The sequence below is a fragment of the Cucurbita moschata genome, unplaced genomic scaffold (assembly GCF_002738365.1).
Source record: "Cucurbita moschata cultivar Rifu unplaced genomic scaffold, Cmos_1.0 Cmo_Scf00031, whole genome shotgun sequence".
Taxonomy (NCBI): Eukaryota; Viridiplantae; Streptophyta; class Magnoliopsida; order Cucurbitales; family Cucurbitaceae; genus Cucurbita; species Cucurbita moschata.
The window spans coordinates 753228-778891 of NW_019268547.1; the positions used below are offsets into that span (position 1 = coordinate 753228).

Here is a 25664-nt window from a genome sequence, read left to right on the forward strand (position 1 = left end):
AATTCTAGTTAGTTAGATGGGTGAACCGAGCAACCTGGATAGTGTTCACAACCATCTCAACCCAACCTATTGAATAGGTTGACTTGAGTGATCGGGTTTTTTTTAAAATTATTTTAAAAAAATATACTTATCGATAATACATACAAGTCACAATTAATTACTGACATCCATCACAAATGTTAAATATTTTTAATTTTCGTATTTTTGGGTTAGTCAAGTTGGTCTCTCCATTTCCAATTAACCCTAAATTTTTTTGCCAAAAAAAGATATTTGATCAAATTTTCAGTCTTCAATTTTCACACCATCACGTACACTTTTAAAGCATTGAAGAAGTCATCTCAAATAGATTGGTAATCATATCATATGTTATTAGAATGACTTTCCACAACTTACATTTTCAAAATTCAAGAGATTTTGATTAATTACTACCTAATCGATCATTCAAGTTCGTGAATACTCATAGCCCTCTTACTCGCTTCCTTTAAACTATGAGATCTCATATCGATTGAAGATAGGAACAAGTGCCAGCAAGAATGCTGGGTCCCGAAACCTCTCCTTTGCAGACGGATTTTAAAACCGTAAAGCTGAAAACAATGTATAATAGAGTAAAACAGACAATATCTATTTACGATAAGCTTAGACGGTTACCGAGAGATGGAATTATTGAGCATTCAAATGAAAGAAAACACACATGCATGAGTGGGCAGCCAGATAATGAAAGGAGAATAATTGTGTTGAAGCCACGAGAGATTGATTGAAAAGAGGGAGAGTGGGGCCCAAGAGTAGTGACGTGGCAATAAGAATATCCAACATGGAGCATCTGAGTAAAGATGATTGAGAGTTGATTGTCCCCCATCATATGGGTTTAGGAGGCCCATCTCCTGCCTTCCCTCCACGCTACCGCGTCTCCTCCACTTTTAAATTCGGTTCGTAACTATTTAATTTTTGAAATTTAAGTCGGTGATAAGAATCAAGAATATAATTTTTATTTTTAGACTCTTTTGATTAACAGCGAGAAACGTCTCTTCGTTTATGAGATCTCACATCGATCGGAGAGAGAAACAAAACATTTATCATACGAGCGTGGAAACTTTTCCCTAGCAAACGCATGCATTTTAAAATTATGAGGCTGACGGAGTTTAAACGGTTACAAATAGATCAGAGCCAGACACCAACTGGTGTGTCATCGAGGACGCTGGATCTGAGGAGGTGGATTGTAAAATCTCACATCCGTGGAAAAAAAACAAAGTATTCCTTATAAGGGTGTGAAGACCTTTTCAAAACAGACACGTTTTAAAATCATGAAGCTAAGGACATACGTAATGGGCCGAAACAGACAATATCTACTAACAGTGGGCTTGGACTATTACACCACTCCCTTCTCATTTTTCGTTTAAACATGAATTCTTTGCATCATCTAAAGTGACTGCATGTGAGCTCTGAAATATACCTTAAAGTGAGTGACTAAATACCAAGCTCATTGTGTTATTATGATTATCTCATGACTGTGGTTGTGTTTTAAGTTTGAGGATGTTAAGGAAGATCTATGTTTCATTATTGCAAACCTCTTCTTCTAACCAGGTTTTTTTCAATTGGTCGAATCAAACACAAAATGATAATGACTCTACATTTCATAATAATATTAAATAAATCTTTGTATGGATATAATAATATTAATTCTCATACATGATCTAAAGCAACACTAATGTTCATACGTAAATCACATTAATTAAGATAATTCATGGACCAGTATGAGAGAATGTATCAATATGGGAGATGAACCAAATGAATCAAATAGATTCATGAATCGAAATGGAGAATGTACCAAAAATATTCATGAATCAAAATATTTATGAACCAAATCTTGATGACATTTTTCAACCGAGTGACCTCTCAAAGATTTTCTTACAAAGCATATTAGAATGACTCATGTTGGTTTGTGAGGACAGTGTCCACCATGTCGCAGGGGATGCAAGAAAATGTTCCAACTATCAAATGTCAAATCTATATTCTAACTTCTAGCCACGGGGCGTTACAATAAGAACTATTTGATAACTATTGAAAGATAGTTTCTTCCTAATTAACATTTTTTTGAACGGACGCATCATGATTAAGAAACGGACACCGTTTTTTTGTTACTTTAAAAGACCAATAATCAAACAATATACAAATAATTTAACCTTTATATCTCGATGACGAGATGATTTGAAGTCTCTATCTCAAAAAAGTTACGATAGAATGAATAATAAAACAAATAAGAAACACAAAAAATCAGTCAAAAAGTGTTGAATTCCAAAGTAATATGATTGTATCATTGAAGATGAAAAGAGGCCAAAGATCCATAAACTTAACAGTGAAAAAGTTATAAAAAAAAAAGATGCCATAATTATGTTTGAATGCATTTGGCCTTTTCTTTATTTGGTTCAAAATCTAGACTTTAAAAAAAATGCAATTTGGTCAAATATTTTAAGTAAATAAAACGCCAATCATGTTTCAGATCAATCTTAAAACTGAGATTTAACGTGGAAACAGTTATAAGCCAAGAAGATAACGATTATTGACTGACTTTTGAAGAATCTTAAGAATTCGTTTATGATGTAGAATATTTAGTAAAGCTACAACCATATAACATATTAATAATTCTAAGAGATCAGACAACTTATACCAACCTCGCTCTGATACAAGATCGTTGAACGTAACTCTTTGGTGTGAAACACTTACACTTATATTAAGATCAATTAAGAAAAGATTACAAAATACTCAGTAAAATACTATTGCAGTTTGATTTACAGATTTGTTGTGCTTAAAAACTTAATGGGCTGGAGCGGTATTTACAGTGGATGCTAGATGTCACAATCTGCAGTATGATTGTGACTCGAATAAGTCATCGAGGACGATGACTAAATTAAGTGGGAGAGAATGTCACAACCATACTATGAAGAGAGTAGGTTGTGACCCTCACGCTATGACAAGCAAAGGGGCGTCTCTCAAGAGAATGTAGGACCGTGACACTAGACACTATAAACATAACTTATTCCTAAAATATTTAAATCTTTAGTCCCAAATACCCTAAAATACATCGAAATTTTTATATCTAAAGTGCCTAAACTCTAAGCGACTCTATTGAAATACTGATAATATTTTAACACTACTTGTTCGAATTTAGCTGTCTTAACTTTGACGTACGCATGAAATCACATCATCTCAAAAAAAAAAAACCTATCAATGTAAATAATAAATAAATGAAAAAAAAGAAAAAAGTGTTTTATTATTTGGGTTAATAATAAGGATGGTGTTGAATTGAATTGAATGGGTTCCATGTGAGTCCCACATGAAAGCTCTCTGAAACTAATCAGAGTTTTGAGGCAAAGCCCTCAATTATGTGCCTTTCATTACGTACCTCTTCAGCCCCACCACCAAACCCCTAATTGCTACATATTGGCGCGTAATACTTCACTATTTAACTAGGCAATCAGTGTACCCACTCAAGTCTACCGCTAGTTGATAGAGTTCGATTTGATCCGTTACGTATCGTCACTAGTCTTACAGTTTTAAAACGCATGTGTTAGGGAGTTCTTGCAGAGTGGAACTGTGCAAGACTTTTTTCGAATAAGCCAATTCATTTGGGATCCTGCAATCCACTCTTTTTCCTAATCAAAGATCAGCCTTTTGTCTCTGTGTTTTTGCATCGAGAATTCTATGCCGACGAAGAGATGTCAAAGGGACTGCTTACTTCCCAAACAGATCTTCCTATATGTATATATAAATGCTGGTTTATCAAGAATATGGAAGCATTTCATATTGTTGATTCATCACCAGAAATGGTTTAGAACCAATAGTTCATTATCTAATGGTTTTTTCCATTCTAATACTCCATCCGAGAGTTATCAGTATGTTGGGATATAGAGCCTGATGTCTAGATATGATAGAGATATATAGGGTAGATATTTGATAAAGATTTGACAGAGATATATTTGTTAGATTACATGGGTTAAGTGTTTGGAAGCTATATTTAGTAAATTGAAACCATATATATATATAGATACACAAGCGGCGCTCTCAAGATGTACTTCTCTTGTTTCTCTGTATTCTCCCTTGTTGTATATACCTGGAAGTCATCAATAATAAAACTTTTAGCCAATATTCGTCAATATTCCTCTTGTATTTTCTCTCCTGTTCTTTGTGTTCATCTTGATCGAGTGTGTGTTGTTGAGCGATCCTAACAATGGGTATCAGAGCTAACAACTGGTATCGATTCTAACACAATATTTATCAAATTTGTTCTTATTTAACTGAACGCTATTAGATCAAATGACAAAGGCATTATTGAGAAAAAAATGGCTTTTCCCGGATGAAAATATATAAATTAAAATGAAAAGAGTTTAAAGTTATAAAAAGATTTTATGCATTAAGATTATTAAATGCATTAAGATTATTAAGATTATTAAGTGCATAGGTGAAAGCTTATAAGCTAAGTAAGCTCCTTCCACTAAAACCCTAAAAATACAATAAAACAAAAAGATAAAGAAGAGAATAAGAGAGCAAAGTTCATCAAAAGCTTCCTCTCCATACCTTTAATTCTCTTCTTCCTTTTCTCTTTTACCTTCGTCTCTGCTTACGATTCTCCGAACGCATCGAATTCCGCTTTATAAAAGGATAAAAGATCAGTCCTTCCATGGATTTCTCCTCTCTTCCACTCTTTTTAGATCCTCCTCCCAATTGCCTTCAGGTTAGGGTTTTGTGTTCTTTTCCTTCTTCCTCTTGAATATCCCAAATATCTCAACTTTTTCTTTATTGGGTTTTTTTGCAGCCATCAAATCATGTCGGTGGCGGTGGAGTTAGCTCGATTCGACGCGGTTCCATGGCCGACCGAGCTCGGTTGGCTAACGTACCTCTACCGGAGATGGCGCTCAAGTGTCCTAGATGTGATTCAACCAACACCAAATTTTGTTACTTTAATAACTATAGTCTCTCTCAACCGCGCCATTTCTGTAAGGCTTGTCGCCGATATTGGACTCGTGGTGGTGCGCTTCGGAACGTTCCGGTTGGAGGCGGTTGTCGTCGGAATAAGAAGATTAAAACTCGACGCTCGAAGTCTCCGATAGCTCGTAATGAAACTCAGCTGAATGTTATTGGTGATTTACAGCCTCAAAATCCTCCCCTTTCATTCATGGCTTCATTCAACAATTTTCCTCAATATGGAACAATGAATTTAGGGTTGAATTTCAATGATATTGGAAACGATGCTCTTCAGAATCATCAATGGCGCAGTGTCATGAACTGTCCTATCTCAGGTGGCTTAGAAACCCCAACGGGATGGTACCCAACAAATTCAATCCCAACACCAAATTCAAGAGCGACCCAGTTGCCTTTAGGGAAGATTGAAGATAACCCAAGTGCTGAATTTGGTGAAATCCTCAAATTTGGGTATCAATAATTGTGATAAGCAATGGAAATGGGTGCACAGATCTTTCAGCTGCTATCAGTTCTTCTTCAAGTGGCGCCTCCCACGGCTTTGTTGTAAGTTTCATTGATATATATCAACTTACCAAGATTTAAATGGTCAAGTGATTTGACAAATGATTAAAAGAAAAAAGACATCACTTGATCAGTTAAATCTTTTATTGAGCTACTTAGGCTTTATAGATGTTAATCATAACAAAATATTGTTTTTTATTTTTTTTCCTTTCAATTTCTTTTGAGAATATGTGTGATTATGATCTGCATATGTTTGTTAAGGTACTGAAATCGATCGAGTTGAATCTACATGGAAGAATGTTTTTTTGTTTGTGTATAAATGGATTGAGTATTCAAGCCCACTATGTTGAAGTGATACATACTTTCCATAGATCTAAGCTCAATTGAAGATTCCATATCGGTTTGAGTGGAGAATGAAATATTTCTTATTAGGGTGTGGAAACTTCTCCCTAGTAGACACGTTTTAAAATCGTAAGATTGACGGCGTTACGTAACGGGCTAAAGTGGACAATATCTACTAGTGGTCAGTTTGGACTATTACAAATGATATTAGAGCCAAACAATAGGTTGTGTGCCAGCGAGGACATTGGACCCCTAAGGGGGTGGATTGTAAGATCTTACATTGGTGAGAGAGAGGAACGAAACATTTTTTATAAGGGCGTATAAACCTCTCCCTAGTAGACACGTTTTAAAACTGTGAGACTGACAACGATACGTAACAGGCTAAAGCAGACAATATTTACTAGTGGTGAGCTTGAGCTATTACAAATGATATTATAGCCAAATACTAGACGGTGTGCCAGCGAAGATGCTGAGCCCCCCAAAAGGATGGATTGTGAGATCTCACAACAGTTGGAGAGGGAAACAAAACATTTCTATTAAAGATGTGAAAACGTCTTTCTAATAGACGCATTTAGAAACCTTGAGGCTGACGGATACGTAACATTTTCCTATGGTTTACGTGAGTATAATAAGTATTGAAGAAAGCTACCCACAGTGGGAATTTTTGGCAGAAAATTTGGTACATTATTCTCAAAGACACACCTTTTAATGCAGCTCTGATTTTGAAGAGAAAACTGTTGACCTGATTTGACACCTACACGTCCTTTCAACGTCATCGCTTATTATTGGTGTCTTTGTCTTCAAATTGTTTGATACAAAAAAGAAAGTGGTGTGAGTGATGAAGCTTTAACAGGTAATGGTGTTCCTACCCACATGCTGGATTTTTCTTTTACTGATTGCTTCATATTTTTCGTCAAAACGTCAAGACATGTGTGTGTGTGCATGTGTGTAGAAAAAAACAAGACAGAGTTCGAACAATGATATTGTCGTAATATGTGTACAAGTACGGATGTAATGAAGACAGCAATCTTAAGAAAACGCCAAGAACCAAACTAAAAAAACCAAGAACACAACATTTTTCTAGAAGTTTTGTTTCTTGTTTTTTTGGTTGAAGATCTTGTGTAAAGATCCAAACTACTTGGAGTAGTTACTGAGATTCTCTAGGATTTGTTTGGATAATTCGAAATCTATGTTGGATATATTCGATATTAGATGACTATGAAATTTCGTTCCAAAACCAATTAGGATAAGTATCAGGTCTCATCTCTTTAAGACGGTGTCTCTTTGAGTTCATCATGCTTTGGTCAAATCTTTTTCTATTTCATCGAATACTTGTTTGGTCTTTATAGGTCGGGTCCATTAATCTAAGAAATATTGAGAATTCTTTCTCTCTCAATTCAAAAATTCAAGATTTGAAATGATAGTCGTTCATTAATCAAGTCCTCCTAAATTGCATTGATTTATACTAAAGATTTCATTTTCATTGGAATTTGATTATTCACCATGTACGAGAATCACCGCTGATGTAACAATAAGAAAATAAGAACTTGGAGAGAGAAAAGCCGAGGGAAAGAAGCATAGCAGCTTTATCGAGTTCTCTCGGGGAGAGGAAAAAAAAGAGAAAAGACCAATAGGGAGAGTAGTTTAGTCTCATTCACCTTCAGTCTTTCCTTCTTTAATGAGCGGAACACTTTCTATTGACCGGACATAAAAGATTTGTTAAATTAGGTTAAAAATCAAAAGTAGAGAGAGAAAACTGAACTGAATGGATAGCCTTAAATAGACATATGATTCTAACTTAAAATCAATTGACGGTCATGTATCTTATTAAGAATGTGAAACCTCTTCATATTTTGATATGAGATTCTCAAGATTCAAGGTTCTTCTTTATAACAATAACATTACATGAATTTAAAGGCGAGATCTCCAACTCTTATACTGTGAGATTCTACATGGATTGGAGAGAGGAATAAGTGTTAGTGAGGACGTTGGTCTCGAAAGAGAATGTATTATGAGATCCCATATCGATTGAATAGATGAACGAGTGTCAGCGAGGATGCTAGATCCCAAAAAGAGTGAATTGTGAGAGCCCACATCAGTGGGAGAGAAGAACAAACATTTTTTATAAGGGTGTGTAAACTTCTCCTTAGCATACGCGTTTTAAAAACTTTGAGAGATAACTCAAAAAAGAAACCTAAAAAGTGACAATATCTACTCGTGATGGACTTAGCTGTTACATAAACCATGTCAAATCATTAACCGACTCAAATTTACTTATACCATTTCATAACATATGTATCAAACTCTTGTTGTTGAAGTAATGGAATGAATGCAGAAAAGAAAGGTCTGATCAATATAACTTTCACACAAACCAAGAGAGAGAGATGAGATTGTAAAGATGTGTGTGGAAATGGGTGACAAAGAGAAAAGAAAGGGAAGAGAGAAAGACATAAAAGAGGAGTGGTTGCTGTTGTGGGTACGTACGAACACCACCCATCAAAGGCCCCTCCACAACTCTCTTTCTCTGCTCCTTTCTTTTCCTCCCTTCTTCCTTTCTCTTCTACTTCCCATATATATCAATTCCGACCCTTATCATCGAAATATACTTTAAACCCACCTACGTCGATTAGAGATGATTCAAGATCGAAATATAATGAAACAGAAACAACAATTTGAGGGGAGAGATTCTTTGAACTGAAGAACCTTAAACACTTGTACTTCTCAATTCTCTTTTGTTCTTGTGAATAGAGCATGAATCTGAATCTTATGAGAGTTGAGAAATCACTCCCAAGTTGTATGAACTTTCTCATCAAATTAAAAACCACTCACAATCAGACTAAATTTAGTAATTCCTTGACATCTGAGTAGAGGAGTAGTTAAATAAACTGAGAACACATCCCAATGAAAATGATCTAGAACATGTCATGGCTAAGAACTGCTTATAAGAATTGAAAAATACAATCTATACCAACGAGGTGTTTCTTCTTTTTCGGTGGCTGTGAAGTAATTTTGTATGGGTTGACCTCTTAGAAATTTTCCTAGAATCCATGTACTTGAGGACAAAACATTATGAAAAGATCTGTGTTGGTTTGTGAGGATAGTTTATACTCTTAAAAGCGAGAAGTAAGTAACGTAACTATGTTGTAGAAAACGTCCGAACTAAACCCTAAACCGTAAACTAAGTCGGTGGTTTTTGGATGTTAGTGAGTTATTCAAAGCCTCTATCTTTCTTTATAAGTTCAACGTGCAAATGGATGCAACTTGTTGAGGTCCGACAGGGACAGTGTTAAATCCATGAACACCCACTTAAAGCTATGTCTTTTCATTTATTTATATTATATGGTTTTTATTATTATTATGAACGTAACGTTTCACATCTAAGTGGGTATGAATAATGGGGTGATAAAATATAAAAACGAATCTTCATGGGACCTTCTATTTTGGATTCGTCCACGTCATCGTAACATTTGGAAAATCATTTTGCCCTCAACTTTACAATATATTCATATAAATTTTTTTTATATGTTACCCGAGTCGAATATTACAATTGTATGAGTAAATGCGTTAACCAAAATATGTTAGTGGAGGTAACGAGACTTTCAAAATTAAAGAAGTTATCAATGTAAGAAGGTTGTTGGAAGATAGAGTATCATGCCATGGCAAACGTGCATAGATAGAGTATCATGCCATGGCAAACGCTATAGCCACCTCAAATTATGCCGGCCATAGCCACCATTGAAGACTAAATTTGATATTGTAACGACTCAAACCCACCACTAGTAGTTACCGTTGTTTTTGTTTCTTTGTCTCGAAGAAGAGCTGTTTTTAAGTAGGTAAAGAGTTGATACCGAGAATCTTCCATCAATGGTCTACCCAAACAACAAGGTTCAAAAGCTAAAACACGAAGAAATGCAGAGTCTAAAATGTAAAGGTTTTAGTATATCAATTACGTCAGTATTAGAAGAAATATAATTATTTTAACGTTACATTTTGTGCAATTTATCAATTCACTAATAGAACAAACTATCCAATTCAAAATTATAATTTTTTTTGAATAGAAGGAACTATTAAATGATTAAATTATAATTTTTTTTTGTTAAAAAATAAATCAGAGCATACATTGAGAAAAACATTTGAACCAATTCAAAATTTTGGATTTGTTGAATTGACGACGTAACTATCCAAATGAGTTTTACTATCCAACCAAACTCTCTTATTTTCTCGTTGAGTTGGGTCATCTATTATTGATTTTTTTAATTATTTTTTCGTTAGGTCCGGTTGAATTGTGAACTCTATTCTTGGGTTGATCAAGTTGACCTGAGGAATGAAATTTCAACCTATAAATTGATTGTATAGTCCAAATTCTTCGATTGTGTAGTCCAAATTGTTTGACACCTAGTCTAAATTGTTCGAATCAACCAATAAATCGATTGTTTAATCTAAATTGTTCAGGTCAACCAGTAAATCGATTGTATATTTTGAATTGTTCAGGTCAACCAGTAAATCGATTGTATATTTTGAATTGTTCAAGTCAACCTGTAACTCGATTGTTTAATCCGAATTGTTCAGGTGAGCGTACATCTATTGTGTAGTTCAAATTGTTCGGGTATCAAAAGGGTAAATATTAAATAATGGTTGGAGGGCAACAAACTTTCGGTGGCCGAATCGCGTGATATAAACAATGACATTTCTTGTCGTTTGGGTAATCGATGAATTCAAATTTTCACAACTAATTTAAAATGGTTTATTTAAAATAATAATAATAAATGACAAAATCATATTCAATTTCTTTAAAAAAAAAAATAATTTTTTTAATTTATTTTCAATTATACTTGTTTGGTAATAATATTTTCGTAGACTTCTCACTTTCTTTATTAAAAAAAATCACGTTTATAAAACGTTTTTTTAAAAAAATAATTTTAATTTAAAAAAAAATAAAAATAATTTTTTTTACGTGTGCTAGGTTGTTTGAATTAAATTACACCAAACCAAGCCATTATTATTGGAAATTACTTCATATTATTCAACTCTAAATGCATTATTGAGTAGAGATTTTTAAAAAATAAAAATAAAAATAAAAATATTAGGACTCAAAATGAAATTATTATATTATAAATGAAATTATAAAATAATTTAATTAAAAGTTGTATAGAATTATTAAAATAAAAAATAATATAAATAAATTATAAAGCAAGAATATCACTTTTTAATAAATAAACATAAAAATTAATTAGGTCAATAAAACACACAATTAAAACTTGAAATTTCACACTTTAATAAAAGCTTAGTCAGGTTATTAACAAATCTATGACTTAAATGACATTAAAAAAAATTAATTAAAAATAGTAATTAAAAAACCCACCTTGTTAATGGTAGCAATGCTTGAAGAAACAACAAACTAAATCATCACCCAAATCTTAGAACTATATATTTGCAAATAATTTACTTTTAATTAAATAATAATAATAATAAATAAATAAAATAAACAAAATTCAAGAAGCAAAGAAACTTCTCTCTAGCAGACGCGTTTAATAACCTTGAATAGAAATCCGAACGAGATAGTCCAAAGAGTATGATATCTACTAGTGGTAGGCTTGGGCTGTTACAAACGGTATCAGAGCCAGACACCGAGCAATGTGTGAGTGAGGAGACTGAGCCCAGAAGGTGGGTTGACGTAAAAAGGTGCGTCATCAAGGACGCTGGCCCCAAGAGGGGTGGATTGGGGTTCCCACATCATTACTAGAGTCAAATAGTGGGTGTTGTGCCAGTGAGAAGACTGAGCCTTAGACGGTGTGCCACCAAAGACGCTGGCCCGAAGGGGGTGGATTGGGGGGTTTCGCATCAATTGGAGAAGGGAACAAGGATTGATTGTTATTTTTGGTTCTCTGGGCTTCTTCCATTAGCCTTCTGCAGAGTTTCTCCTCTGCATCTCTAAGAAATTTGAACTTTGGAGGAGGCGAAGATTCAAACAGGGGATTGAACCCATGCAGTTTATACGAATCTAAACAGCTGAGAGGAGGAGAAGCCTTCAATGGCGGAGACGCCATGGGAGTGAAATATGGAGTTTCAATTGCTGTAATTATGTCACTCAACCTTCTGGTTCTTGATTCTTCTGATTCCAAATCTTCGTTTGATTCTTCCTTGATTGTGAACAAAAATCTCGGTTGCCCTGCCAGATCGTAAATCCCCATCACCTCTTCTTCTTCTTCTTCTTGTTCGTCGCCGAGCTCAAGGTCCAATCCATGGCGGATCTCAGGTGGGTTTCTGGTGAATTTAGTTTGGTCGCCGTCGCCGTCGCCGTCTTCAACCTGTGTAGTATTGATTATTTTCTTCTTCCGGCATAGAAGATAGTAAAGCTCTGCAATTATGCCCATTATGAGGAACCCCAAAACTACGGCTAACCCAATATTCAGCCACCTGAAAGATGCCATTCCCAGCTTCGAAATTGCATCTCCTCCGATGGAAAAAGCTCCGGAAATTGATGACTGACAGAGACGGCAGAGGAAGGAAGACCACAACTACTTTATTTTTCACTAAATATCTACTTTATTTCTATTAATTAATTTCAAACAATTTAATTCATTGTAATTAAATTAGCTTTTATTAATTTTATGTCATTATTAAAAATAATTTTTAAAATTATATCATAATTATTTTTCATTAATTAATCAAAATTTAATGTAACTTAAACAAAGTTTGAGGGTAAAGTTGTAAAATATCAATTTTATAACAAAATAAAAACTATTTATCAACCAAATAAAAATTAAACCATAAATAAAAAAAAAGGTAAATTAAATGCTCTCATTCAGATATGGTATTGGTTCATTCATGTGCTACTTATTTACTGAGTATTACAAGTCAAGTTAAGGGGAATGTCGTACCTACATAGAAGAACCACTGTTCGTTATCGTTGGAATTACTATTCTCATTAACAGTATTTTAACGAACCTACCAACTATATAGTTCGACCCACGTTGATAATTTTGAACTAGCAACTAATTTCATCATTGACATATTGAATCTCAAATATCCTTGATCGTGTTACTTATCTTTGACCTATACAAGCTCGATTAGGGGGTAGACTGTTCTTCAAGGTGTTGATTTAATCGAATGTTTTTCTGAACACGTTTTCCGCCTATCTTTTGTACCTTTTTTAATATGATGTTCTTGATTACAAGGGACAATAATAGCGAAGGAACATGATATTTAGAAGCAAAAGACAAATAGTTCATGATTGGTGTAAGACAAAAACTAAAGCATCATGTTCAGTTCATGTGAAGATAGATAAGAAGTATCTACACAAAATCAAACTAACTTGGTAGCGGTAATGTCAATAATGAGCAAGAATTGGTGTATTCAAATCATAGCTCTCGTACCTCAGTTCGAACTTTCATGGTGCGTCGTGTCTCTACTCACGAAATGGCGTCAAGTCGATATTAAAATGCTGCTTACCCTTGCTCACTCGCTGAGGAAAGAAAAACAATCTTGGTAAATTTCGATAAACATGTATGAGAAAATTGGTATAGATCCTTGGCTAGTAGTACGTCGACTAAACGATACCAGTAGCAACAAGCATTGATGATAATGGAACAGCTGAAGCCCACCGCTAGCAGATATTGTCCGTTTTGGCTCGTTACGTATCGTCGTCAGCCTCACGATTTTAAAACGCGTCTACGAGGGAGAGGTTTCCACACTTTTATAAGAAATGTTTTGTTTCCTTCTCCAACCGATGTAGGATGTCACAATCTACCCCCTTAGGAGCCCAGCGTCTTCGCTGGGACACTTCCCGATGTTTGTCTCTAATACCATTTGTAATAACTCAAGCCCACCACTAGCAAATATTGTCCGCTTTGGCACATTATGTATCGTCATTAACCTCATGATTTTAAAACGAGTCTATCAGGGAGAGGTTTCCACATCCTTACAAGGAATGTTTTGTTCCCCTCTCCAACCGATTGTAACAACTCTCCAAGCCCAGCGTCCTCGTTGCTACACCGCCCGGTGTCTGGCTTGGATACTATTTGTAACAGCTCAAGTCCACCGCTAGCAAATATTATCCGCTTTGATCCGTTACATATCATCATTAGCCTCACGGTTTTGAAGCGTCTTTGCTAGGGAGAGGTTTCCACATTCTTACAAGGAATGTTTCGTTCCCCTCTCCAACCAACGTGGGATTTCACAAATACACAGATTAAGATGGTGTAAAGAAGACGACGACACGTCATGTTCAGTCAACTTCAGTTCAATCTAAAGGGTCATGTCTCACCAGTCACCGAAATGGCTCAGCAAAAATATGAAAGAAATGTAAGTGAACTTACTGCAATTGCCACAAGCTCTTCCAGCAATTCCTCCAAATGACGCAAAGGCTAATCAGAAAAGGGAGTATTCATTGAAAGGTTCAGCAAATAATCTCGTAAAAGGTCTCATTTTATAAATGAAACTCAAACCCATTTAAGCAGAACTCACCCACTGCGTTGGACCATCAACTGGAGCGTTCATAGGGTCATCATGCACCTTCAAACCATAAGGAAACTCTTGAGACAGTTGAATTACCCATATAAATATCACCAAGTATTGATATATTTAAATTTACGGTAACTCATAAAAGTTTAAACGTTTCGGTTCATTGGTGATCTAACACGGTATCAAAGGAGGTCCTACGTTTGAACCCTCGTAAATGTCATTTGCTCCCTAATTAATATTAAATTCATTGATATAATCAAATTTACCATAACTCTCGACTTTTTATGATCGTTTTATTTGTGTAACAACCCAAGCTCACCGCTAGCAGATACTTTGGCCTTCTCCTCAAGGTTTTAAAATGTGTCTGCTAGGGAGAGGTTTCCACACCCTCATAAGGAATGTTTCGTTCTCCTCTTCAACCGATGTGGGATCTCACAATCTACCCCTTTTGGGGACCCAGCGTCCTCGCTGGCACACCACCCAGTGACTGGCTTTGATACCATTTGTAACAGCCCGGTGACTCTACTAGGGAGAGGTTTCCACACCCTTATAAGAAATGCTTTGTTCCCCTTTCCAACCGATGTGGGATCTCATAGTCCACCTCCTTGGAGACCCAGCGTACTCGCTGGCACACCGCTCGATGACTGGCTATGATATCATTTGTAACAAACCAAGCCCACCGCTAGCAGATATTGTCCTCTTTGGGCTTTTCCTTTTTGGCTTCATCTCAAGGTTTTAAAACGCGTATGCTAGGGAGAGGTTTCCACACCCATATAAGGAACACTTCGTTCCCCTCTTCAACCGATGTGGGATCTCACAATCCACCCCCTTGGAGACCCAGCGTCCTCGCTGGCACACCGCTCGGTGACTGGCTCTAATACCATTTGTAACAGCCCAAGCCCACCGCCAACAAATATTGTCTTCTTTGGGCTTTCCCTTTTGGGCTTCCCCTCAAGGTTTTAAAACGCATCTGCTAGGAAGACGTTTTCACACTCTTGTAAGGAATGCTTCATTCCCCTCTCCAACCGATGCGGGTCACCCAAAGTTTAATCTACTACGGATTCAAACACGTATTCTTACATTTACTAATCACATGAACAAGCAAAAGATGTACAAACACCAGAATAGAATAAACACGAAAGACAAGGATCAGAAAAAATTGAATACCTCCATGAATATCCCATCTACTCCAACAGCCACTGCTGTCCTCGCAATGCACGGTATTAATTCACGTAGGCCACCACTAGCAACACCTCCATCACCCAACTTCAAAGAGATAAAACACTTAGATTTAACCTTCTAAATTCAAATATCCACGCAAAAATGTTATCAGGAGAAATCGAGAAACAAAATTTAGAACTAAAATACCATCGAACGAGCTAACGAGGAAAATGATTGAGTATTGAATTATTAAGTCCCCGTTTGATAATGATTTCGTTTTTAGTTCTCCTTTTGAAATTTATGCTTGAATTCCAGTCATATTCTACAAATAAAAACTAATAGCTTGGATCGATTATTAAGACATTAGTAGAAAAGTGGACGACATGGCTTAAGGGTCGAGCTTAAAAGCTGGATTCAAGCACATGGTTTGAGCTACGTGCTATCAAACAACATAGAAGACAAGTCGATGTGTTACACGTCTCGTCTTGTTCTATGCAACTGTTGAATACATAAAACATGAAAACAATATTAGACATACCTGTCTCCCAGCAGGTTGTTGCAATGAATGGGTAATGTCAGCAACCTGAAGTGAAAGCATTTAGCAGATTACTTTAGCCCCGACAAGACCGATGCACGTCCAAAATGGATTATATACGAACAAATCCCCTTCTCCCAGCACCCCAAATTTTATGCAAAATAAATTGAAATATGCTCTTGAAGAACAAAGTTTTGAATATGTAAAGAGCTATTCTTTTCCTGAATAGAAAAACTCAACATAGAGAAGCAAAAGTTGCAGTATCAAACAACTTACAACAGGGCAGTTTGCCTCTCTCATCCATTCCAGGTTCCGAGGATCAACGATTAAGTCATCTATAAACCAAATCATACTTATTATAGGATGAACTAAACGAGACGAGAAATAAGTAAGTGTTGGTTGATTGAAAAAAATCTTTTCTTTTTGTAACCGCCCAAGCCCACTACTAGTAGATATTGTCCGTTTTGGCCCGTTACATATCGCCGTTAACCTCACGGTTTTAAACGCGTCTATTAGGGAGAGGTTTCCACACCCTTATAAGGAATGCTCGTTCCCCTCTCCAACTGATGTGGGATCTCACAATCCATCCCCCTTGGAGGCCCAGCATCCTCGCTGGCACACTGTCCAGTATCTGGCTCTGATACCATTTGTAATAGCTCAAACCCACCACTAGCATATATTGTCCGCTTTGGCCCGTTACGTATCACCGTCAACCTCATGGTTTTAAAATGCGTCTATTAGGGAGAGGTTTCCCCACCCTTATAAGGAATGCTTGTTCCCCTCTCCAACTGATGTGAGATCTCACAATCCACCCCCCTTGAAGGCTCAGCGTCCCCACTGGTATACTGTCCAGTGTCTGGCTCTGATACCACTTGTAATAGCTCAAATCCACCGCTAGTAGATATTGTTCGCTTTAGCCCGTTACGTATCACCGTCAACCTCATGGTTTTAAAACGCGTCTATTAGGGAGAGGTTTCCCCACCCTCGTAAGGAATGCTCGTTCCCCTCTCCAACCGATGTAGGATCTCACAATCCACCTCCCTTGAGGGCCCAACGTCCTCACTAGCATACTACCCGGTGTCTGACTCTTATACCATTTGTAACACCCTAAACCCACCACTAGCAGATATTGTCCACTTTGGCCCGTTATATATCGCTGTCAATCTCACGGTTTTAAAACGCATCTATTAGGGAGAGGTTTCCACACGCATCTCACACTTTTACTAGAAAGCCATGACCGCATTTAAATACCAAAAAGTATACAGACAATAATTTGAAACAAATGCAAGCTTCTCTTCAACCAAACAAAAAAGAATGATAAACAGTAACTTACTATATCCAAACATAGTTCCTCTCTCACAAACCATCACATTTGAATTCCCAGCCATTCTGATCTTTTCAGCTGAATTTTTCATAACCTGAAGAAATGGATATTCGGAAAATGAAAAACAATACTACATCGTATCGAATGGCTCGAAAACATTTAAAAAAAATGAAAGAACTAAGAAAACATCTCATTTTTCGAGTTATCAGAATTCACTCACAGAAGGAGCACAAAACTGGCCTTTCTTAATATTTATAATTCTCCCTGTCTTGGCTGCTGCAACTAGAAGATCAGTCTGTTATGGTGAAAATGAGATGAGTAATTAAGACTCTAACTTCAAGTAAGCCAAACTCATCAACAAATATTAAATTACCTGTCGACACAAAAACGCGGGAATCTGAATAATATCTGCAACCTTGCCAACGGCTTCGCACTGTAACAGATGATACGTTAAAGTTCCACATTCACGCACTAATTCTTAGTTCACACGCGTAATGGAAGTTCCATCAGTGACTTGAAGGAACATCGATTGGAAAATTACGAGTAAGAATTCAGATCTTAGAATGTTCCAAACATGGTTGGATCTAACAAGACATTGTTTAGACTTTTAACAAATGACCATACAAACATAGTGTTTATGTGTCTGTGAAGTAAACGAAATAAAATACCTGTATGGTTTCATGCACATCAGTCACTATGGGTATATCATATGCTAATTTAACCTTTTCAAGTATCTGCAACGATGGAGAAAACAAAAGATTTAGTAAGTATGCAAAATTGCTTGATAAGTAGCACGGAATCAAAAGAAAAGGCAATGCAATGAACTCAAGGAATACACAAAAGATATATGAATTACTATCGTGCTCCCCTTCAAAAAAATAAATAAATAAATCAATGACCAAGCTTTCATGGAAAAAAATAAAGGAATACAGGGCATACATAAAAAGGAGCCCACAAAAAAAAGCGAGGCTAGCCAAAAGAACAGTCTTGTAACAGCCCAAGTTCACCGCTAGCAGATATTGTCCGTCTTGGCCCGTTACGTATCATCGTCAGCCTTAAGGTTTTAAAACGCGTCTGTTAAGGAGAGGTTTTCACACCCTTATAAGGAATATTTCGTTTCCCTTTCCAACCGATGTGGGATCTCACAATCCACCCCCTTGAGGACCAGCGTCCTCGTTGGCACACCACTCGATGTCAGGCTCTGATACCATTTGTAACAGCGCAATTCCACCGCTAGCAGATATTTTCCGTCTTGGCCCGTTACATATCGCAGTCAACCTCACGGTTTTAAAACGCGTCTGCTAGGGAGAGGTTTCCACACCCTTATAAGGAATGTTTTGTTCCCCTCTCCAACCAATGTAGGATCTCACAAGTGAATGCTTGCTGCAAAAGAAGAGTCAAGCCTCCTTTGGTGCAATGTCATGTCATATTGGTCCAATGCACAAAAGTGACCACTTAAAATAAACAGCCACATGCAATCTTTCAATGGGAAATGACAAAGTTATGTATGAGATCCCACATCGGTTGGTGAGGGGAACGAAGCATTCTTTATAAGAGTGTGGAAACCTCTCACTAGCAAACGTGTTTTAAAACCTTGAGGGAAAGCCCAAAGAGGACAATATCTGCTAGCGGCGGGCTTGGGTTGTTACAAATGGTATCAGATCCAGACACCGGGCGATGTGCTAGCAAGGACGCTGAGCTCCGAAGGGGGGTGGATTGTGGGATCCCACATCGATTGGAGAGAGAAACGAGCGTCAGCGGGACACTAGGCCCCGAAAGGGGGTGGATTGTGAGATCCCACATCGGTTGGAGAGGGGAACAAAGCATTCTTTATAAGGGTGTGGAAACCTCTCCCTAGTAGACGCGTTTTAAAATCTTGAGGGGAAGCCTAGAAGGGAAAGCTCAAAGAAGACAATATCTGCTAGCGGTGGGCTTGGGCTGTAACAATTTGAATTAAAATTCCTACTTACTATTATCTGGTAGCTATGCCATAAGTGTTCTAAGCTTCCTTTCTAGAGGAGGTTATACTTGAATTAAAATCTCAGAGCAGTTAAAAAACAACAGTTACACAACAATGATCATCCGACAACATATTGGGTTCTTGAAAGGTGTAACTATGTCTACACATAGCCGTGCAATTCACAAATGAACATACGCATGTGGAGGAACATGCACCACCATGATTCAAACATCAAACAAATAAATCATTAGAAACCTTCAGGCCTTCGACCATGCCTGGACCACGAAAGGATTTTGCAGATGTTCGGTTAGCTTTATCAAAGCTCGACTTGAAAACCAGTGGCAAACCAAACCTGCCAGATAACATATAAAGTATTTACTAAAGACAAAGTTAAAAAGAAAGCCAAGTTAAGAGTGCAATGTGTATCCTTGGTCACCTACAAATCAAGGATGCCATGAAATTATTGGCTCCATAAACTTACCTTCATCATTTAATGCTATATGATGGAATAAGTACAATTTTGTGCACAATCTTATTCAGCAATTTAGAATAAAGAACCTAAGACTCGAAGAATCTCGATACATACTTCGACGATATATTCTTGATGTGCTTAGCCATCCTAAATATATGCTCCTCCGATTCGATCACATTTGGACCAGCCAATAGGAAAAAGGGTTCAGCAGCCTGCCAAATTAATACAATCATCATGTAAAACGCATACAGAGATTAATGGCTGATCTATAAAACAAATTGTCACGAAAACGAAATGGTTCAAACCTGGAGCTGGTTAAAAAGCAGCGAAGATTCCATGGCGTTTACTTCGATGCAATTCAAGACTTACAGACAATTAATTCAGGATGTCTTGAGCTGTAACAAATGCACATAGAATGCCAAAATGAGAGAAATCTTAAACACAAACACACACACAAAAGAAGAGGTGGATTCGGTATGCATCACAAATTCTTGCTAATCCAATAGATCTTAAATTTTTCAGTAACTATTTTCAATTTCCCACAACAAAAATCAGATGGCAACCATAATCTGCAGGAACAAGGACAGTGATTCGATTTTCGCTTGAAATGTTGTTGAATTCTTGTTAGTTTCTTGGGAAAATGCCATCCAAATTCATGTTTTTCAAGATAAGGATCTAAAAACATGTTCATCCAAATTCATGGTTTTCAAGATAAAGATCTAAAAACATGTTCATCTTCAAGAAATTGTTGGCGTTCTTAACCCCCCAGAAAAACCCACTAATCATTTGAGCTAAAAAGAAGAACCCAGATGAAAATTTAGTGAAAATAAGAACATAAGCGAATGAACTGAACAAACCAAACCCGATTCCTAAAAGATAAAACACAAAAGGCATACAAAATTTAGAGAAGAACTACATTATATCGGCTTGTCTGAGATTTGGATCAGGATCAATAGCTGGAAAAGTATGAACATTAATTTTAGCTTCTCACATGGATCAAGTGAATGATTTGTATGAGAGATTTAGAATACGAAAATGAGCAAAAAGCAAAAGGAAAAAATCTAAAGTTCAGGGGCAGAAGAAGAATTATTAAAGTAAATGAGAGGGCAATGGATATGGGAGGTCGAGAAAAATGAAGAAATGGTTAATTACCTTTGAAGATGGGTGTAATGGCGATCAGGCAGTGGAGGAGGAGAAGATGGAGTGTAAGAGAGCTGGGCGAGACGGAAGACGGGGAGGGGAATAAAAATAAAACTAAATTAACAAAAATACCCCAAAACTTTTTATTTTCACTTAAAATACCCTTAAACTTAAAATAAAATAAAAAATATTTTTTTTTGAATTAAAATTATTCGTATTTTGTTTTAAAAATATCCACACGCAGTTCATAGATTATTTTCAAATTTTTTTAATATTACTTCTAAAAATTCATACTTATTTTTTAAATATGATACTCATGTTATAACAGTTGAGTATGTTAGATGAACAGACTCTCCACAGTACAACGGTATGATATTGTTCATTTTCAATATAAGCTCCGATGGCTTTGCTTTTAGCTCCCCAAAATGCCTCACACCAATGGGGAGAGTATTTTTTTATTATAAACTCATGATCATATCCTAGATTAGCGGATGTGAGACTTTCATCATCCAACAACATATGCCTCACGATTTTGAAGCGTCTAGTAGGGAGAGGTTTTCACATCCTTTATCAAGAATGTTTCATTCTCCTCTCCAACCGATGTGGATCTCACAATCCACCTTTCTTCGTGCCCATCGTCATCGCTGACACTCGTTCCTGTCTCCAATCAGTGTGGGACCCCCCCTCCCAATCCACCCACTTCGGGGTCAGCGTCACTTATGACACACCGCCATGTATCCACCTCTTTGTGGCTTAGCCTCATCGCTGGCACATCGCTCAGTGTAAGCAAAGCGCACCACTAGCAGATATTGTCCTCTTTAGGTTTTTCCTTTCGGGTTTCACCCTCAAGGTTTTTAAAATGCGTCTACTAAAAAGAGATTTTCACACACTTATAAATAATGTTTCGTTCTCCTCTCCAACCAACGTAAGATCTCATCAAGAACATATTTTTTATGGATAACATATTTTTTATGGATATTTTTTATGGATATATGTGAATTAGTGATTGATTTTGATTGTATTTTTGCTCATCTTTTGTTAAGCATCCAATTGTAAACAGGTATGTGATAATGATATGATAATAATGTTTGATAATAGAAAAGCAGTAGAGGAATACAGTTTTTTATCTTTTGAACACAGAAACAGATGGAGAGCCAAAACGCCTGCTTTGGTCATTTCCTTGATGGAGGCCGATGATTCCCCTCTGGATTTGGCACCGATGGCCTTTTATAACCTCTCTTCTCTGTTGCCTGCTTTCAGTCATCACAGAAATCAAACACTTTCAGGTATGTATTCTGTGCATGTTATTAAAATCATTCCTTGGAAGAGAAATAAAACTTTCTTTTTCAGTGTAATCTTTTTTGGGAGTTCAATGATTGCAGGCATGAAATATGTGCATGTTATTATTAAGGGACGCTATCTTTTAGAACGAATGATGAAAATTAACGTGAGATCCCACGTCGATTGTGAAAGAGAACGAAACATTTTTTATGAGAGTGTGAAATTTTTTTCTTAGCAGACGCGTTTTAAAGCCCCACGTGAGGCTAATGGAGATACGTAATGGGCCAAAGCAGGTAATATATGTTAGCAATGGAGTTGGGCTGTTACAAATGGTATCAGAGCCGATGATGTGCCAGGAGGTTGAGCCTCGAAGGAGGGTGGACATGAGGCAGTGTGCCAGCAAAGACGCTGGGCCTCAAAGGGGGTGGATTGTGAGATCTCCCGTTAGTTGGGAAGGAGAACAGAGCATTCTTTATAAGGGTGTGGAAACCTCTCCCTAGTAGACGCGTTTTATAAACGTTGAGGAGAATCTCGAAAGGGAAAGCTCAAAAAGGAGAAGCTCAAAAGGGAAAGCTAAAAAAGAGGACAATATCTACTAGTGGTGGGCTTGAGCCGTTACAAATGGTATCAGAGCCAGACACCGGACGATTTGTCAGTGAGGAGGTTGAGCCCCGAAGGAGGTTGGACACGAGGGTGTGCCAGGAAGGACACTAGGCTCCAAAGGGGGTGGATTGGGGGACCCACATCGATTGGAGAAGGGAATGAGTGCCAGCGAGGACGTTAGGCCTCGAAGGGGATGGATTGTGAGATGCTTGAGCCGTTATAAATAGTATTAGAGCCAAACACAGGTTGATGTGCCGAGGGGGGTGGACACGAGGCAAGGACGTTGAGCCTCAAAAGGGGTGGATTGGGAGGTCCCACATTGATTAAAGAATGAAACGAGTGTCAGCGAGAACACTAGGCCCTAAAAGGGGGTGGATTGTGAGATCTCACATTGGTTGAGAAGGAGAACGAAACAAAGGTTGTGGAAACCTCTTCCTAGCAAACACGTTTTAAAAACATTAAAAAGAAGTTTGAAAAGAAAAGCTTAAACAGAACAATATCTGCTAGCGATGGGCTTGAAGTGTTACAATTAAGCTTGTTGTAAGAAAACGAAAACAAAATGGATAAAAGAAATATAGATAATACCTTTGAAACTAGAGGAACATGGATATGAAATGAATTCCAGCTCCAATCATGAACTGAGCTTAGCTCTACGTAAAATGAAGCAACATTGGTTCATATATGAATATAATCCAACATGAAGTGAGTAGTGATGAAGTTTACCTGTGTCGGGGACAGCTCCAGAAGCCATTGGAGGAAGGGAAGGTTGCAAAGCTGCAAGCAGAAGAAATGAGAATAGAAGCCGACACACTGTAATTGTTTTCATATTGAGAACATAAGAGAGATTATTTGGAGGACACATAAAATAGCGTTTGGGTTAAGGAACATTCTTTCATAATTATGCCCTATTTTTAAAACGAATGGTTGACAATTTGGAGAGAATCCAATGCCACCATCATGATGATGATTGCATTTGATTTTCCTTTTTAATAATTTCTTCACGTGGGAAGTCTACCAATTCTGATGTGATATAGTCGAGAGTGAGTAATATTCCGTCAAGGGTTGGAGAGTTCGATCATAGTCCAAGGTCACCCCTAGCGGATAAATATTGTCTGCTTCGACGCATTATGTATCATCATCAACTTCACGGAATACAAAAATCGTTTAAGAAATGTTTCGTTTTGCTCTCCAACCACTGTGAGATCCTTAAAAAATGATTTCATAATAGATTTGAGAATTATTTACATGAATAAAAATATATGTTCGTTATAATGTTTTGAAAGATGAAATTATTTTTTTCAAATTCACCCCATGATAAATATCAATGGGAGAGGAGATCGAAATATTTCTTATAATAGTGTGGAAACTCCTCCTTAACGGATATGACAATGATACATAACAGGCCAAAGTGGACAATATCGGGCAACAAACTTGGACTATTACACTAAAATCCAACTATAAACAAGTAAGTTAAAATTGATGTAATTAATTAACTGAAAATATATGTCATAAATCATCACTTTTTTGTTCCACTAATGTCATATCAATGTTTAACAAATAGTTTTAATAACAAATGCGTGTAATCATTAGGTTAACCTTTTATTAACAAAGTCAAAACTGTAAATTTGGAAATTTAAAATATATAATTTAACTTTAAACTTTTAATTATTATTTTGGTAAAGAAATTGTGGTGAAGATTCAGGTCACGACGTTAAAATCTCTTTCAACTTGTAAACTGACATAATTGCAATAGATATTGTTCCGGTCTTATTTGTTTATGAAATAGGTTACGATGTTTAGTTCAATTTTTCTATTAAAAATAGTCGTTATTGTTATGTTACGTAGATAAGTCTTGGACCTGGTGTTCTGGCTCAAGAGAGTCGACAAATCTCTCGAGGTAGGTTCACCCGATGGTGTTGATAGTTAAGATCATGTGACCTGGATTTACATATCGTGTGGGTCTTTTTTTGGTTGCTAGTGTTTAGGAGTCCTTACGTCCTAAGTATCATGTAGTGCTTTGATATATCTTTCTTTAGTTTGGAGCTACTACCCCATGTACACTTTCATATTTTTGGTTGTGTTCTTTGTAACAGTAAGGTTACGTTTCGAGACCATTTATTCTTTGAATGTCGCATCAACTAAGTTGTTTGAAGATGTGCTCGGATCTGATAATAGGACGTAGAGCTTGAATAGATTGTCATTATAGTGTGGGTCGTCTACAATAAAAGACTAAAAGAGTTACCTAGTTATATATCATTTTGGGAGAGCATAACTTTCGTATCCATGGTGCTAACTTTAGCCCCGAGGTGATTTGTTAAGTTGTATGATCTAATAAATTTATTTGTTGTTCTCAATGGTCGGAGAGTAAAAGTACAATGTTTACAAATATTTGTATTATTATTATTATTTTTTTTTTTTTCCTCTTGTTTCTCGAACCTTCTAATATCGGTTTTTTTTTTTTTTTTTTAAAAAAAAAAGGACNGATAGTTAAGATCATGTGACCTGGATTTACATATCGTGTGGGTCTTTTTTTGGTTGCTAGTGTTTAGGAGTCCTTACGTCCTAAGTATCATGTAGTGCTTTGATATATCTTTCTTTAGTTTGGAGCTACTACCCCATGTACACTTTCATATTTTTGGTTGTGTTCTTTGTAACAGTAAGGTTACGTTTCGAGACCATTTATTCTTTGAATGTCGCATCAACTAAGTTGTTTGAAGATGTGCTCGGATCTGATAATAGGACGTAGAGCTTGAATAGATTGTCATTATAGTGTGGGTCGTCTACAATAAAAGACTAAAAGAGTTACCTAGTTATATATCATTTTGGGAGAGCATAACTTTCGTATCCATGGTGCTAACTTTAGCCCCGAGGTGATTTGTTAAGTTGTATGATCTAATAAATTTAT

The 25664-nt window shown here is 36.6% G+C and overlaps 2 protein-coding genes across 3 annotated transcripts; one reads left to right on the top strand and one right to left on the bottom strand.

Moving 5' to 3' along the window:
* The first annotated feature begins 4491 nt into the window (after positions 1–4491).
* LOC111464919 (dof zinc finger protein DOF3.6-like) lies at positions 4492–5542 on the top strand. The gene is made up of 2 exons (XM_023109202.1): positions 4492–4729; positions 4811–5542. The coding sequence occupies exons 1-2, from the start codon at positions 4676–4678 to the stop codon at positions 5435–5437; spliced, it is 681 nt and encodes a 226-aa protein (XP_022964970.1). The 5' UTR covers positions 4492–4675; the 3' UTR covers positions 5438–5542.
* A 7462-nt stretch (positions 5543–13004) lies between these two features.
* Positions 13005–20998, bottom strand: LOC111464918 (2-dehydro-3-deoxyphosphooctonate aldolase). Of its 2 annotated transcripts, none has more exons than XM_023109200.1 (14): positions 20888–20998; positions 20041–20130; positions 19850–19947; positions 19519–19615; positions 17972–18037; positions 17677–17736; positions 17524–17598; positions 17313–17397; positions 16256–16314; positions 15983–16027; positions 15451–15549; positions 14287–14334; positions 14139–14186; positions 13005–13285 (listed from the first exon to the last, which is right to left on the bottom strand). In XM_023109200.1, exons 2-14 carry the CDS (start codon positions 20071–20073, stop codon positions 13229–13231), a joined length of 870 nt encoding a protein of 289 aa, XP_022964968.1. In that variant the 5' UTR covers positions 20074–20130; positions 20888–20998; the 3' UTR covers positions 13005–13228. The 2 variants fall into 2 exon arrangements, with proteins under 2 accessions (XP_022964968.1, XP_022964969.1); XM_023109201.1 differs by lacking the exon at positions 20888–20998 and adding an exon at positions 20652–20837.
* Between the last annotated feature and the right edge of the window lie 4666 nt (positions 20999–25664).